The sequence below is a fragment of the Vipera ursinii genome (genome assembly GCF_947247035.1).
Source record: "Vipera ursinii genome assembly, chromosome: 1".
Classification (NCBI taxonomy): domain Eukaryota; kingdom Metazoa; phylum Chordata; class Lepidosauria; order Squamata; family Viperidae; genus Vipera; species Vipera ursinii.
Window position 1 is genome coordinate 210,666,556 of NC_139512.1, and position 16,474 is coordinate 210,683,029.

The 16,474-nt window shown below is 39.5% G+C and overlaps 1 protein-coding gene across 3 annotated transcripts in view; it reads left to right on the forward strand.

Annotated features, from left to right (window-relative positions):
- Positions 1 to 8,761: 8,761 nt before the first annotated feature.
- Positions 8,762 to 16,474, forward strand: part of HS1BP3 (HCLS1 binding protein 3) — a 44,945-nt gene continuing 37,232 nt past the window's right edge. For all 3 annotated transcript variants that reach the window (XM_083372380.1, XM_083372381.1, XM_083372382.1), the window contains exons 1-2: positions 8,762 to 8,896; positions 13,748 to 13,913. In XM_083372380.1, coding sequence (XP_083228506.1) covers positions 8,856 to 8,896; positions 13,748 to 13,913 — 207 coding nt within the window. In that variant the 5' untranslated portion in view covers positions 8,762 to 8,855. The remainder of the gene's footprint in view (positions 8,897 to 13,747; positions 13,914 to 16,474) is intronic.

Here is a 16,474-nt window from a genome sequence, read left to right on the forward strand (position 1 = left end):
GGCCACCTGGAGGTTTATCTGTGTTGTGCAGATCTGAACATTGAGGAAACAAAACAATCATTTCATAAATGCATGACACAACATAGGAGAAAAAACCAATCAGGACAAGATTCAGCAGACCATCTGCATTTAAAAGACAAAGGCCACTCTTTCAAAGACAGCAAAGTCCACATTTTGGACAGAGAGGACCACTGGTTTGAAAGAAGGGTCAAAGAGGCTATCTATGTTAAAATTGAACAGGGGGAGGGATACAACATCATTTATCTCAGTCTATAACACAGTCCTTTCAGCGGGCTGAGAGAAGGCTCCACATTTGCACTACCCTGATGACACAGATCAACGACTCTCTAAAAGAATGCAAATGACCAGCTGTCTGCAAGGAGTATAAATCCTTCCATTCCCCACCATCCAGTCAGAGCTGAAGAAGCTTCTTGGATGAGAAGCAAAATGTCTTCAAAGAAAAACAAGAAAGTCCAGTTGCCTCATAAAAAGCACCTTTGGGATACCTTCTCTCTTTTGTTCACTTGCAGACTTTGGAAAACACAGCAGGTAGGCTAACACACAGGCCATGCAACAAAGAGGGGAACAGACAAACCAGCCAGGCCCTACTTTTTTTTTTAATCCCATTTATATCCCGCCCTTCTCCGAAGACTCAGGGCGGCTTACAATCTAAAGCACAAACCAATGTGCTTAGCAATAGCCTTCATTCTATGTATATGCCTGCTTATTAGGGCTTTCGCCCCCCCCCCCAAGCGGCATTATTACAAAGTCAGCTTAATTGCCCCCAACAATCTGGGTCCTCATTTTACCTACCTCGGAAGGATGGAAGGCTGAGTCAACCTTGAGCCTGGTGGGACTCGAACCTGCACTAATTGCAGGCAGCTGGTGTTACTTAAGGAGGCATTAGCCCACTGCTCCACCAAGGTTCTTGCCTCTTAAGACCCCTTCTGATTTGCTTTGGCCAAAATCAGGCTAGTCTATTTGAAGCAGAGCACATCTGTATGCTTACCTAGAAAGAGAAAAGCAAGACTGATCTTGATGAAGGTATGTAGAAATCCTGCTTTTTTTAGTTGTGACATTTTGCTTGGTCCTAATAAATGTATTTCCATACTTAGGATTTTTTCTGATTGTTTCTCATAAATCATTCAGTGATCATAAAAGTTGCATGGAAACTGGCATTTTACCCTTTGAGGATAATTTCCTCCAGCCACTGAGTAACAAGTAACTCTGTGTGTGTGTGTGTGTATTCCCTTAGACTAGAGCACCCTATCCATATTAATTTTACCCTTGATTCTTTCTCTCTCTCTTTGTTTTTTTCCCCAGGAAAAAAAATCTAAATATTTTGTTTAAGTCAGGAGACAGATCACAGTAATTGCTGGCATCTATACTTTCAAAAATGAAGAATCAACCTTTCCCCAGCTGTAAGTTGAAACTCCCATGACAAATAGGAAAGTCTAATGCAACTAAATTCACATATTTTTTCCCCTGCATTCTTGGTCAAGCTTATGACCAATGCAGACTTTATGGTTTTAGGACCAAGGAAACTTTCCTCTTTTTCTCTCCTCTTTAATATCAATCATGAACAAATGAATTATCCTGAGAAGTGATTTTTAGTATTTTCTAGATTCGCAGCCAATATTTTGATAATATAAATTGTCTTCATTGCAGTTATATAAACACAGTTATGGCTGGATGACACCACAGTTAGTTATGAATCAGTAGTAAGGAAATGCTACCCTCACAAAGGATTCCTGTGAAGAGATGAACTATACCTTACAAAGCCTGTAAAAGAAATGGGTGGCAGCTGTTAAACTAGAACAAAAATGGAGTGCGGCCAAAGCTCAACATCGAATATATGAAGCCGAGGACTGAAGCCAAAAAGTGCAATACAAAGGGGAACGCAGGAAGCCAAGTGAGGACTGAGAGATCAGCAGAGACTGCAACAGAGATGTCAGAAGGTGATTTTCTGTAATGAAGCACAGAGTGTAGGAAACACTTAGAAGTCAAGTTCCTAGCTCAGGAAGACAGATAAAATGTGAAAGGCATTGCAAAACTGGTGGGATACTCATGATTGTCACATAGTGATAGAAAACTTACTCTGCTTATTCATAGGAATTGACCCAACAAAAAGAATGGAGGTGTTTACTTCACTTACTTATTTTAAACACTTACATGATCAACCAATGTTAAGAATCACAACTCTGGGCAGCTCGCAATGCTCTGTACAGAAAATAATAAACTTTCAGAAAAATTCACGAACAGGAATTCTGTTTGGATAAGATTAAAAGGAGAAAGGAATAAATAGTGACACCATTTTTATGATTGAATGTGGATTTGTATATGAGTCTATCCTATTCAAATCCATCACTGTAATCTCTATATTGTATCACTGGATATATTTATGCTCTTTTTTTTAAAGTACAGTAACAGTCTGTTATTTGGTTTTCTGACTTTGAAGAGAAGAGTGAGGCAAAACATTTTGGGGCACAGTTTGAGCTTTCAAAATATCTTCAAGATATTTCAAATAAAAGGGGCAATATGATACTCATGATAATGTTGAAGCCATCTATAAAAATATATGCTTACATGGAGCTAAAAATCAGTTTCAAGCATACAGGTTAAAATTAAGCACAGAAATAATGTTACAGTAGATTGAATCATATTGTATCAAAGACTATCTCAGGCTTTTTGGGAAGGAGAAGAAGCAAATTATTATTGATCATATGCTTTTGGAAAATAAAAGCAACACTTTTTAATGCAACATCTTTGGATTTAATTAATTTAGAATATTGTCATGGTCCATAATGTTCTGCCATTTTCTTTTCCCAAAATTAATCATCAAGTAAATTGATTCAATAGGAAATTTACTATCTTGATGACTAGCAAGTTCTCCATTGATTCATTAAGAAGGAGAAGATTCAAAAATTTTTAACTGGCAATGCTAGGAGCTGTCCTTGGGGAAGTTAATTTAGACAGATATTGAAGAAAAGATCCTACTTTGTTCAGCAAATCTTTGCATTGTGAGGTTCTTGGTGGTCTCTGAACCTGGTTATTTTTTTTGCAGTGATGATATTACCCAGATGGATAATGAAATGTCTGCAGGAAAACAACCAAGCTCAGAGAGCTCCAAGAATCCCACATTTTAATTCTGAGCTACAAATATTCTCTTCTATTAATAATCATTGCATTTTTTAAAACGTGTTTTGTTTTGAAATGAAGGGAGAATCTGAATGAAAACAATGCGGGCTTTACTATGGGTAATAATGATTATGGGTGGAATTTGTCAAAGGTAAAAAATTCAATATGACCTACATGCTGTTAGAAAGTGATACCATAGCCTGGAAGTTTAGCTGCAACGTAACTTCACTGTTCCACTAACTTGATGAAGAAGGCAAGACTTTGCTTATAAAGAGAAGAAGTCCACAGAAAAGAATTACTTCTATTAAACCTTTAAACACAAATTAACCAGGAAAGCTTCAGAATACAAAAGGGTTCCTCTTGATTGGCAGAGGCAATGCAAAAGATCACAGACAGAAGTTAGGCTTTATTCATATACTGTGAAACAGCATCATCTGGTGTCTCATACTGTCTGTTGCATCTTCCAGATCTGTTCCTTGTAAAGAATAAACAATTATTGCATGAATAGACTACACTAGTTTGGTTGACTTGAGTATACAATTTAAGCCATTTCTAGTTCATTATAATGCTCTGGATTGGGCTGGAGATCATCCATTATGAGAATTATAATTATTTTTGTAATCAAACAATTATTCTGAACAATTTGTATTGGTCTTCTTATACTAACAATGTTACTTCACAAGTATAACCTTAGTTTCTTAATGGTTAAGATTCTGACAAAAACCCAGGTACATAAATGCTGTTTGTTCTATCTTTGTAATTCCACATGTACCTATCCAACATTTATCTGTAATGGAAATGAAGTATAATTTCTCTGAAAATACTTGCAGTATTTGTGTAACCTCTGGAATCTTACAAGATGAAAATCGAGAAATACATATTATGGAAACTAGTGGGGTATATTTCTCAGAAAGGACTGTAGCCTTAAGGAAAACTGATTCTTGCTGTTTTTTTCTTTTCTTTTCTTTTCTTTTCTTTTCTTTTCTTTTCTTTTCTTTTCTTTTCTTTTCTTTTCTTTTCTTTCCTTTCTCCTTCCTTCCTTCCTTCCTTCCTTCCTTCCTTCCTTCCTTCCTTCTTTCTTTCCTCCTATCATATCTTCTGTGCAGTGTTAATTTTGGACTACCCATTAAAGTACTCTCTACCCACAGATTATCTTGATTGTTCTGGAGGACCTAGTAATCTGGCACAAAAGAAGAAATTGGTTATGATGAAGTGGGAGATATAACAACTAAGTAGAATTTTGTTTTAAAATAAAAACATCCAGGTGAACAATATGGGGGAAAAATTCAAAATGTTAAAGAGTAGGAGGTGGATAATCTTTGACTATTATTAAAATAGCCTCCATGGAAGATTTAGCTGCAAACAACAACGAAATGGATGAATATATCCTACCACTTGATTATAAACTGATACTGGACACGATTTTGGCAATGACAGAGCAAATTAAAGCCAAACTGCAAGAAAAATCTGACAACTTAAAGCCACCAAATCAAATTCTGACCTTAAATGAGGAAATAATAATCCAAGAGCAAATAGAAGAAGTGGAAACTAACACTAAAATAGGAGATTTCAAAGAACAACAAATGCAACCTACAGAGAATCTTAAAGTCCAAATTTCAATGTCAACTACAAAACTTACAACTCAAAAAGCAATAGCACCTGAAGAAAGCAATATTAAGAGTGAAGACACTAAAGACCTTCAAATATACTTTATTAAGAATTCAACTAATCAGATGACAACCATAACACCAGCTACTACTTTCTACCTAACCCAGATGGAATTGGAAGAAGAAAAAGACGTGCCCGATTTAATGACAACTATATTACATCAATCATCAAAAACTGAATTATTAAAGCAAAACTTCAATATTTACAAAGGGGACACTTCCTTTGCAAAACTGACATTTGGATACTCTCCCTGGATGCAAATAAGGGGTATAGGAAGAAAGGGAGATACATTTGAGAATTTAAAGACACCAAAAGGGAAGCCTGATTGGCACAAAAGGAAGGCAAGAGTTAGATTTAAAAAACTGAACTTGTTTCTTTTTTGGGATTCCTAAAGATAGAGTATAAAAATACCTTTCAACGGATTAAGGGAATGTCTAAAAAATATAACTGATTTTACATTTTAGATCTGTAAGGGAAAACAAAAGTAAGCTTTTAGAATATAATTCTGAACTATATTATAGAATTTGGAATGATATATCAAAAGATAGTATTTTAACAATTGATATACAGTTAAGATGACTTATAGAATATATTAGTTGTTACTTTTGAACTATATTATAGAATCTAAAATTTTATATACAAAAGATAGTATTTTAATTGTTGAACAGTTAAGACAATGTAAGTTTTGTAGACAAGAGAATTATTCTTTATTGAAATAGGGAATTGTGGGCTACCCCAAAATTAAGCTTTCTTTCGTATATTATAGGCTATTCTAGAATATTCTATTGTAACTAGATAAAATTTAAAAACAAGATATTGATATGTATTAGTGAAAATATATTGAAAATTTTGTTAATTGACTAGGTTACAACTAGAAGTGTATTAACTTGACTATTTTTACTATGTGATAATTGAGGGAATCAGAGAGGGAATCCCTGTTGATGCAACCTGAACTATTTACAACTTGTTATTTGTTATTTTGACTACCCAACCACTGTATTGCTTCACAAATATATATGTAAATAAAAAATCAATAAAACTTGTATAAAAAAAGAGTAGTTTACCCTTGGTGCCATTGAAACAATAGAGGCCAATTGTTAATTTTCAAGATTTCATTATCAGACAAAATTGGTGCAGTCCAGAACAGGGAAGAGCTTTCGTTGATGCTTCATTTGTGCCTTTCAGAGTTATATTTTGTTTAGATGGAGTAAATGAGAACATCCAGACAGGTAGGTTGGTTGAGGCCAGGAGTACAGTTTGATTGGGCCCTCACTTTATGGCACAGGTGGTTGATCAAGTAACAACAGATACCCCCTCCCCCCTGTAATTGGATTTTAATGAAACAACAGTTTTGGATTCACTGTAGATTAGGGGTATCAGATCTCAAGTTACAAAAATCCAGATGCTCACTAGGTAGCAGCAGTGAATTAGACTTTTGTGTTACCTCTTATATGCTGTGGATAAGGACATTCATGTTAAATACAGATTTGAATACCTGTCATGCATAAGATCATTGTTTTGAAAAAGAATGTCTTCCTGCTGTTTCACAGCTATGCTCTCACAAAGTGGTGTACAAGCAAGAAGGCATAACAACCTTCATTTGACACACAAGTTAATTATAAAATCAACTGAGGGCAGTTTTACAAAGAAAGGCATTAGTTGATTAAGGCATGCATAAAAGAGGCTTGGCACAATTCACAGGACCCATTTTCGGTGCATACCAGTCAATCTTAAGAGTCACCATGTGAGAAGGATTACAGTATGCTTAAGAACAACAATAATGATTGTCTTCAAATAAGACAATGTGTCATAAAGGTGAAATCAGATATCAGTAAGATGACATTCGTTTTTTAAAAATGAGGCCTAACCTTGCATCTATAGAAGTTTAATAACCAAGATGTTAATACAATATATTAAACAGAAGGTTTAAAGTCAAACTATTAATTTCACTATATAACTGATTATTATCACTGTAAAAAATGTCTTTCCCAAAGTGTTAAATTTTTGCCAACAATGTTGATATGAATTTTCTCTTTTCAGAGAGTAATTGTCTAATTACTTTTAGACAGTTATTTTCCTGTCTTCATCTTTCCTTTTTCAGGGAACATTGTTGCCAATGTGGCCCATCAGGTAGTTGATGATCTTCCTTCACTTGTAGCTCCTGCTTGATATGCACCTGGCTAGGAAATCCTTTGCCCAGTTTTGCCCTTTCCTATATTGGAAGACTCTTCAGACGATCACTCACATCCTAGTCATTTCATGGCTTGATTATAACGCACGATACATGGGACTGCCCTTGAAGATAACCTCTCCTGAAAGGTATCTGCTTATCCCATTTTGATAGATAGCTCCAGGTCCCTTCCGTAAAATCTTGCCATCTAGTGGGATCTCGGAAATGTGCCTTTTCAGTGGCTCCCTTACCTAATGAAACACCCTCCCCTTGGTGATGCATCAGACCCCCAATCTTCTAGCCTTCCAATACCCCAGGCACTGGGATAGGCTGATGGAAGCTGTGGGATGGCTGTTGGAGCATTCTGGGAGGACAATTGAGGCACTGGGTTTTTAATTTATGGTTTTCATATTATTATTGTGGTTGTGAGCTGCCTAGACTTGTGGTTTAAGAGGGGCAGCTGTACAAATCTTATAAAGAAATAAACTTGTTAAGGTTCAGAATGTAGTAGCATGGGAAGTGATGATCATGGCTTGGCTATATCACACATCTGCTCTGAGAGCTGCCCTGGCTACCAGTTTGCTTCTCAATGCAGTTCAAGGTGGTGCCCTACATGGAAGAGGACCTGGTTACTTGAGGGACTGCCTATGTCCCATGATCAGCCTGGCTAGTTCAATCTGTCAGAGCTGGCATGCAAGTCCCAAGCAGTTCCACCTATTGGGACCCTGGAAATATACCTTCTCCGGCATGTTTGTTTGGTTAACTGGTTCTGCCAACTGCCAATTGTTATAGGCTTTTATCTTTGTGAGCTTCCAAGAGTTGGTTGGAGTCAGGGTGTGTCCAACCTGAAATCAATCAATCAACCAATGAATCAATCACTTCACTTACCCAGGAAAGTTAATTTTCAAAGGTGGGGACTACCAGGAATGTTGAGGAAAGTTCGGCCCAATTTCCACCTGCCTGATTTTATGTACTCTAGTGTGAAGAGAAAGGTTGTCAAAAGTGAATGGAATTCTCTGACGAAGTGGTCATATCAAGAGGAGTGGCTCAATAAACTTTTCTGCTTGAGGCAAAGGTCGACTGCCCTGCAGACAGATTTTCCCTCAGGAATGGCAACATAATACCTACAATGGTCATAGAGGTTATATGAGAAAAGTTCTGATGCTATTTTTCAATAAAGGGAAATAACCCTAATTTTGCACTCTCCTTCTTCACTCGCAACAAGAGGCTCTTTAGTTCCTCTTCACTTTCTGCCATTAGAGTGGTATCATCTGCATATTTTATCCATGCAAAGCTCAGAAATGCAGAATGAATTAAAGGTTTGAAATAAGAAAAAGAAGTACAGCTAAATCTCTAGACACCAACTGCATTCTCCGTACTTCTCCAGATTTTGTTAGCTTTGCAAACCGTCCTGGTTTATGCCATGGCCGCACAAATTTCATTTATTGCCTTTCGTTCTATATTATTTCCTTGTCCTTCTCTCACTTGAAGGAGGAATTTAAAAATGTTGGCTTAGAAGACTTCTACCACTAGGAGTAGTCGTGGCCGAGTGGTTAAGGCGATGGACTAGAAATCCATTGGGGTCTCCCCGCGCAGGTTCGAATCCTGCCGACTACGGGCGTTTCCCTTTTAATAATCCTGGCCAACTTTTAATTGGTTGGCCGAAACCCAAGCGGGGCAGAAAATAAAGGCACGGAGTCAGAAACCGAGATTCTGCAGCCAATAGTTTAGGAAAGAAAGAAGACGGAAGGGATTGGGTGTCATTTCTTCCGGGATCTCCTGTCCCAGGCTTACGCCAGAAGCAGCTGAGAGGCAGAGCTGGAGGAAATCCTGCGCCTTGCCCGGCACGCGAGAAGAAGCTACGGAGGGCAGGACTACCATGCAACAGGGCCCGGCGCCTCCCGTGTTCGTCACCACGAGGTAAAGAAGACGGCGTGGAGTGGGAGCGTTGTTAGGGCGCACCCCGTTGTATCTATCACCTTCCCCGCTCCCGACGCTTTTCAGCAGGGTTCGCTCCGGGGACGGGAGAGGCGGAGGGGCGTTGGGGGGGGGGTGCAGGGAGGGAAAGAGTCCGAGACAAGCAACGTGGAAAGCGCTCCCCGCCCAACACGGGACCTCCTTTGCCCCTCAAGTCAATGCCCCCGGCCTGGTACCGCCCCTGGGAACAGCTGACTGAAGCCAAGAGGGGGCCGGCTCGGCGGAGTTGAGAAGGACCAACTAACCCAGGGGTAGGCAACCTCGGCTCTTTTATGACTCATGGACTTCAACTCCCAGAATTCCTGAGCCAGCTTGGCTGGCTCAGGAATTCTGGGAGTTGAAGTCCATGAGTCATAAAAGAGCCGAGGTTGCCTACCCCTGAACTAACCCGTCCTTCCCCTCCATCGGCCCTATTTTTCTGACCCAGGAAAAAAAAATCTCCTGGCCCGCCCCTCATTGCATTCCTTTCTACGGCGGTTGGGCGCCTCCCTTTGCTTGAGAGCAGGGGGTAGGCAACCTTGGCTCTTTTATGACACGTGGACTTCAACTCCCAGAGTTCCTGAGCTAGCCATGCTGGCTCAGGAATTCTGGGAGTTGAAGTCCACGAGTCATAAAAGAGCCAAGGTTGCCTTTTCGACGCTAGGAGGAGCTGTTACTGCGTGTGTCTCTCTCTCTTCGCCTTCTCTCCCCCCCCCTTTTTCCTACAGATTTCTTGCCTCATCTCCTTAAGGCTGGCTTTTTTTAATTAAATCCGCGGAGAGGTGGTTTTTCTACCCATAATGCCGTTCCCACCCCCCATCCGTTTGCCTGTGTGTTCTGGGGGGGAAAAAAAGCAAGGAAGACAGAGCCTTTGGGCAGTACAGGTAGTCTTCGACTTACAACTGTTCGTTTAGTGACTGCTCGAAGTTACAGTGGTGCTGAAAAGAGTGACTTGTGGCCATTTTTCACACTTGCGACCATTTGCAGCATGCCCATGGTCACGTGATCAAAATTCAGGATGCTTGGCAACTGGTTCATATTTATGACTGATGCGGCGTCCTGGGGGTCACGTGATCAGCCTTTGTGACCTTCTGACAAGCAAAGCCAATGGGGAAGCCAGATTCACTTAACATCTGCGTTACAAACTTAACAGTTTGCAATGATTCACTTAACAACAGTGGCAAGAAAAGTTGCCAAAACCCACTTAACCAATGTTTCACTTAACAACATATATTTTGGGCTCAGTTGTGATGGTAAGTTGAGGACTACCTGTGAATTCTTTCTTTCTGAAAAGTCTTAGTCCGCCCACTTGCTTTTGGTCTCTCAGGTTACTGTTAAAAAGCGCAAGGCCAGAAAAAAATAAGTTTGCAGCTCTAGGTTTTGCCATTTTTATGTTGCCTTTCTTCTTAAAAGTAACTTAAAAATAAGGCTCGTGGTGCTCATTTGTATGAAGTCAAAGATGTGTTGTAACGGTATTGCTAAAATTCAACTCCAATTTTTTTTCTTTGCCATCTTTCTAGCTGTTTCTTTATTGTGCTTTGCCAAAAATCTGTCCTGAAAGTGACAGCAAGCTATCCTAGCAAGCTCAAGAGACCGTTTCTTTTAAGGAAACAGTTTCTTCGGTTGCTGAACTACAGTTCCCAGCATCCCTCACCATTGCACTGGATGATGGGGATTTAGGCTCTGCAGTATTTATAAAGCAGACATGTCAAACACAAGGCCCGGGGGCCAGATCCGGCCCGCGAAGTGGTTTCATCTGGCCCACGAAGCCATCCTGGAAACAGTGAGGGAACGGCCCCCACTGCCTTGGCCCTGGCCCAGAGACCCTCCTTCTACCAGAGACCCTCAGATCTGTCCCACTCCTGCCCAGGCCCCCATAGGCACCCTTGATGCGAATGATGTAGAGCTGGCCACGCCCACCCAGTAGGCCATATGCACTCTAGCCACGCCCACCCAGTAGGCCACGCCCACCCAGTAGGCCACGCCCACCCCCCTGAGGGCAACCACAATGCTGATGCGGCCCTCAATGAAATTGAGTTTGACACCCCTGTTATAGAGTGATGATTTCTCCCCTTCCGAGCTGTGAGTTACTTCATTCCTTCAGTCCAATGATTTCCTTTATGTGTTGTAAACTTATACATCATATATGGAAGCCAGTTTGGTCTACTAGAGCCAATGTAGTCCTGTGACTAAGGCACCAGGCTAGAAAGCAGGGGACTGTGAGTTCTAGTCCTGCCTTAGGCATGAAAGCCAGCTTGCTGACATTGAGCCAGTCACACACACTCAGCCCAAATCACCTCACAGGGTTGTTGTTGTGGGGGAAAATAGGTGGAAGTAGAAAAATAAGGCAGGATATAAGCAAACCTCTGTTAAACTAATGGGCTGATATTTATGCATACTGTGTCTGCATTGCTTATAATACTGACAAAAATGAATAGGAAATTTGGGTTAATTCACTAGGTTCCCTTCCTCGTGGCTATACTGCCACTGCCATTGGTATTTGCTGGAGAGAGCTTCACCTTGCAGTCTCAAGGGGAGAGAGAGAGAGAGGAGAAAAAAATAAGGGAATGGAAAATACAGGTAACTTCTTTACATGTAGTTAGGCTTAAGGTGAAAATGCCCTCAGGACACACTATAAGGTGGCGTAAACAGATAAATTAACTTTGCCAGTTATCTTGGCAACAACACGGACAAAGGTTTGCCACTGCATTTTCTGAGATGTTTTTCTGCTTCTATCCTAGATCTAACCAGGTCGGTATGAAAGGGCCTTAGTTGTGAAATACATACACTGACATACTAAAACATGCAGGTGTGGAAAACAGAACTTCAGAGTCCAAATGGCACCATGCAGGAGATGTTTGTATCACAAGATAGGTGTATGTGGAGGGGTGCAGGTTCTTGAAAGAAGTGATTTAAGTAAGCAAGATTAGTTACTGATTCCCAGTTTCTTATTTAATGAATGTTCAGAAGGAAATCAGTTTATGTAACTCTTCAGCCCCAAAATAAGTCTTGGCTTCTTTTGTATAGCACAGGTTTATGGTTGTTGGGCTATCCTTTATAAGTTCTAACATCATTATTTCTATTAAAAAAATCAAGATCATGCAATATATTATTTCAAGTGATCATATACAGAATTGGATGAAATAGTTCTGAATCATTTTTGTCTTAACAATCTGATAATAAATATTAAGAAAATGGGAATGGGCTATGCTCTCTAAATAGCCACTGAAGTTTATGTTCTTGTAACACATTTACATAAAGTTGACCAAATCTATCTCAACTTTGACTCCTGAGTTGGGAGGGTCATAGGATCCTTCTGTCAGGGAATAAATTAATACTTCCCTATCAGAGGGCGATGGACCGTGGTTCATACGACACATGGTAAACATCAGGTAAAAATAAACAAAATCGAGGCATATTCTACTGTATATAAAACTTTAATTAGGAAGCAAAGAGAAACCTAACTGACTACATCTTCTCATCAGACAGAATACAAAGAGAAGAAAAAAAATAAAGTGAGAAAACTTTTGTAGACATGCGCACTGAACAGCTGTGCTAGGCATGAAACCATAACATGGCTGGACATGTGACAATCACCTTGGTTACATTGATAAGATTACTATGCAGCTGGCAGAAAAACAGAGTGAGACGTGCGGAGCTGACAAACAGAAAAAAAACGCAGTGACACCTTCCTTCCTTCCTTCCTTCCTTCCTTCCTTCCTTCCTTCCTTCCTTCCTTCCTTCCTTCCTTCCTCTTATATCTCATGCTATCTCACACAATGACTCTAGGCAGCTCACAACAATCTATAAAACATACCTGAAAATGTACCCATCTCCCATCCAGGCGCCAGACCATACCTCCTTAGAGTTCAATCCTCCATTCTAGCTCAGTGCTTGTGGGGAACAACCAGGTCTTCACAGTCTTCTGGAAGGCTAAAAGGGTAGGGATCCTGCTGATTTCCAGTGGGAGGCTGTCCCAAAGGTCTGGGGCAGCCACTGAAAAGACACATCTCCTAGGTCCCAACATATGGTGACATTTAAAGGAGGGGACTATCTAACCTCATTGGACGGACAGCTATCCTCAGAGAAAAGTGATCCCAGAAGTAACCTGGGCTTTAAAATGATAATCAGCACCATGAATTACCTCTGGAAAAGAAATGGAAGCCAGTGCAGCTAACTCAGCATTACCATTGCCATTACAATTGTGAACTGATGCAAAGCTGTTGTTAGAAATTTTCGGTTACTTAGTTTATACTGAATGCCTCCTTATGGACCTATGATCATACATACTGATTATGTGGAAAGGAAGAATAACGACAGAGGCATCACTATCCCTTAGTGTCACCAATCTTGCCTGGTGGCTATGAAACTAAAGCTATTTCGACACCTATCATATGCACTACCTTTTTAAAAAATAGATCAGATGCTTTGTATTGTCAGAAAGTATTATTTTTGTGTTATTGTGGAGCATCAAAGAGACAAATTTGCCCTAAGTAAAATAGCTTCACATTTTCTCTTTTTTTCCTCTCTTAAAAACTTCAAATTAGGCAAAGGTTTTTTTTCTTTCCAAAAGGCAGCTGGACTTTGTATTGTCCAACTGCCTTTTGAAAAAACACCTTTGGGAACCATGACCTGGATGACTGAGAATCTTCATACCCAAATTAGGCAACTATCCCAGGTTATTGCAGTAGTTTTTATTTCTAAATGATAATATCTCTTTTCCCCCCAATCTCAAAACCTATGAGTCAGCAAAAAACAGTGTCAGCATGAAGAGAACATGGTCCATCTTTGAAATTCATGTTTTTACCTCTGCAGACCTCTTCAGAACAGCCATACAGGAATAGATCTGTCAGTCCCAGAGTATCAAGAAATACGAGGAAAGATGATGTCTGGACACGTGGAATATAATATTTTAGTAGTTACCCAACTGGCTGTGTTCAAAACTGCCAAGCACAAACCCGAAGACAACGTTCAGTTTATGGTAATGAAATCATTTGTAAATGTATTTCGCATCTAATTTTATTAAGAGTTCACATCATAACAATGAAAAACCAAACTTATTAATTTCATTCCAGACAACATACTTGAAAAACGTATTATGAAAATATCAGACCAAGAATAAAAAAACACAAATAAAATAAAAAGGGGAAAAAATAAAACACAAAATACAAATGTAGTAAAATCATTTATTTGTTTATTCAGATTTATTTACCGGTATTTGTGATTTTTGAAGCTTCATAGGAAATGGCAGTGCCACCAAAGTCCTTCCCCATGAGGCACGTGCCTGGCCTAGTTCTTAGCAAAAGAGTAACACTGGATCTGGGCTATATCGGGCAGTATATGATGACTGGATGCTTTATTGCCTTGAAACCCGGGCTGATGGGGGAATTTTCCTCTGATATCCTTACATTCTACACGGAAGGATATTGCTTGTTTTAGTGGAGCAATACTCAATCCTGTAAGATTAAATCTGAAATTTTAAATCCCACTGTAAGAGTTACAAGCTGACTTGGTGTTACTCTTTACATAGTACATGCCGTAACAAGGACAACTAAAAGTCCAAAGTTAAGTTTTACTAACTTGGAAGTCCTCCAGCTGTTTAGACTTCAGTTCCTAGAATTTCCCAGGCAGTATGGCCATTGCTAAGAATTCACAGAGCTCAGCCAACCAGAATGAGCAAGAGTGTAGAAAAACATTTGAAGTACTACGGATGGAAACTAACCAAAGAGAAGCAACCTAGAACTAAGGAGAAATTTCCTGACAGTTAGAACAATTAATCAGTGGAACAACCTGCCTCTAGAAGTTGTGAATGCTCCAACACTGGAAGTTTTTAAGAAGAGACTGGACAGCCATTTGCCTGAAATGGTATAGGGCAGAGGTCCCCAACCTTTTGGGCTTTTGTATCCGGTAAACTGCTGGTCAGATTAATAATTATTAAATTAATAATTTAAATTTATAAGATTGCCCAACTGAACTGTGTTATAAATTTATAAATCTGTACGTATTAAGACAAAACCCACATAGATTACATTAGTAAGAGGCCCATAATCATGGGAAACAATCATACTACAACTTTATTAAACACAATCCTTTTCAGATGGATACACACCTCTTCCTAAGCCACAGCTTGTGAAAAAAGCAAGGCTTTCAAAGTTCTTTGATGGGTTAATACTGTTGACTCTTTGATGCTGGAAGCCTTCCGGGTTGCGTTTTATGTATTGCTTTTTGTTGTATGCTGTTATATGTGTTTTGTTGGGTGCTTCCCTAAGCCAATTAACGAGCAATATGAGTTTGGGTTTACTTTAATTGGAGAAATATTTGTTACACTGTTCTAGATAACCAGAACTGAGGAAGGACTTCTCAAAGTGCTGTTTTCAGTAGTAGTGCAAGATCCCAAAATGCAAAGTACGCAACACTACAGAGTAGTGTCATGGCTTCCTGTTTTACACAGCTTGAGAAACACCACTCAGACCATAAGCACCTTCTGCGAGGCTATTTCATTCAGCTGTTTTGAGATGAGTTTGAAAGACATGGATTTTCTGTAGCAAAATGAAGAAAATCCAGATTTCCATTCTTTTGATTGGGATAACATGGTCAGTTCCACTAGAGGGCACTCAAACACTGTTGAAACTCTAGCCCTGATGGCAGGATGTCAGTTTGAAATCTGAAGTAATGATTTCATGCTAGACAGAACCCTTGACCTTTCTCTGACAGATGGGTAACATTTTGCTCTCATTTGAAGCCAAAGGCTTTCCTACATTTGTATGTAACTTAAGTTTATTCTATAACAGAAGGCAAAAAGGGGTTTTTATAATGTTATAGAATAAGTTTTAATTTCGCAACAAAGACTGGACGTTTGTTTTTTTCTCTGAAGAGGTGAATGCTGTTCTAAGCTATTGGATGCAATATGGCTCAATACAATGTTTAAAATACTGCTCTGTCTTTGCTTTCCCTCTTGTTTAGTTGCCTTTTAGCCACAAAATGGCTGTTCCTTCAGTTAGCTTTGTAAACCATCAATGGACAATGGAGCCTTATAAAAAGTGTATGTTCTTTATTCAGGGTATCCTCTGTGAACATTGCTGGATTTAATAGTAACAGATCACAACTCCAGAAAGAGGCAGTACAAATCAAACAATGTCTTCTTAAACAGCCTCAACGGGGTTCTGCAGAACCCTAGGGTTTTCACAGGAGATCATGATTTATTTTTATTTATTTTTTTGAAAAAAGCATTGTTCTTTTAACTCTGTGTGCCACAGAGAGCTAAAATTTGCAGTGGTGGGAATTTTTACTCACCGTGACTCTGCTCACTTATCCTGCAAATGTCCTGTAAGCTGTAGATATAATGATTTTTATGAATTTAGGGGGTTCCCTGAGACTTGAAAATTATTTCAAGAGTTCCTCGGGTGGGGGGGGGGAAATTGAGAAAGACTGGGCTAGCTAGGGCGTCTGGTCCAATTCCTTGTTCAGTGTAGAAATCCATAAAACCATCTTAAGCAAATACCATCCAGCGCTCTCCCAGTGCTCACCACTGCTTAACACTTC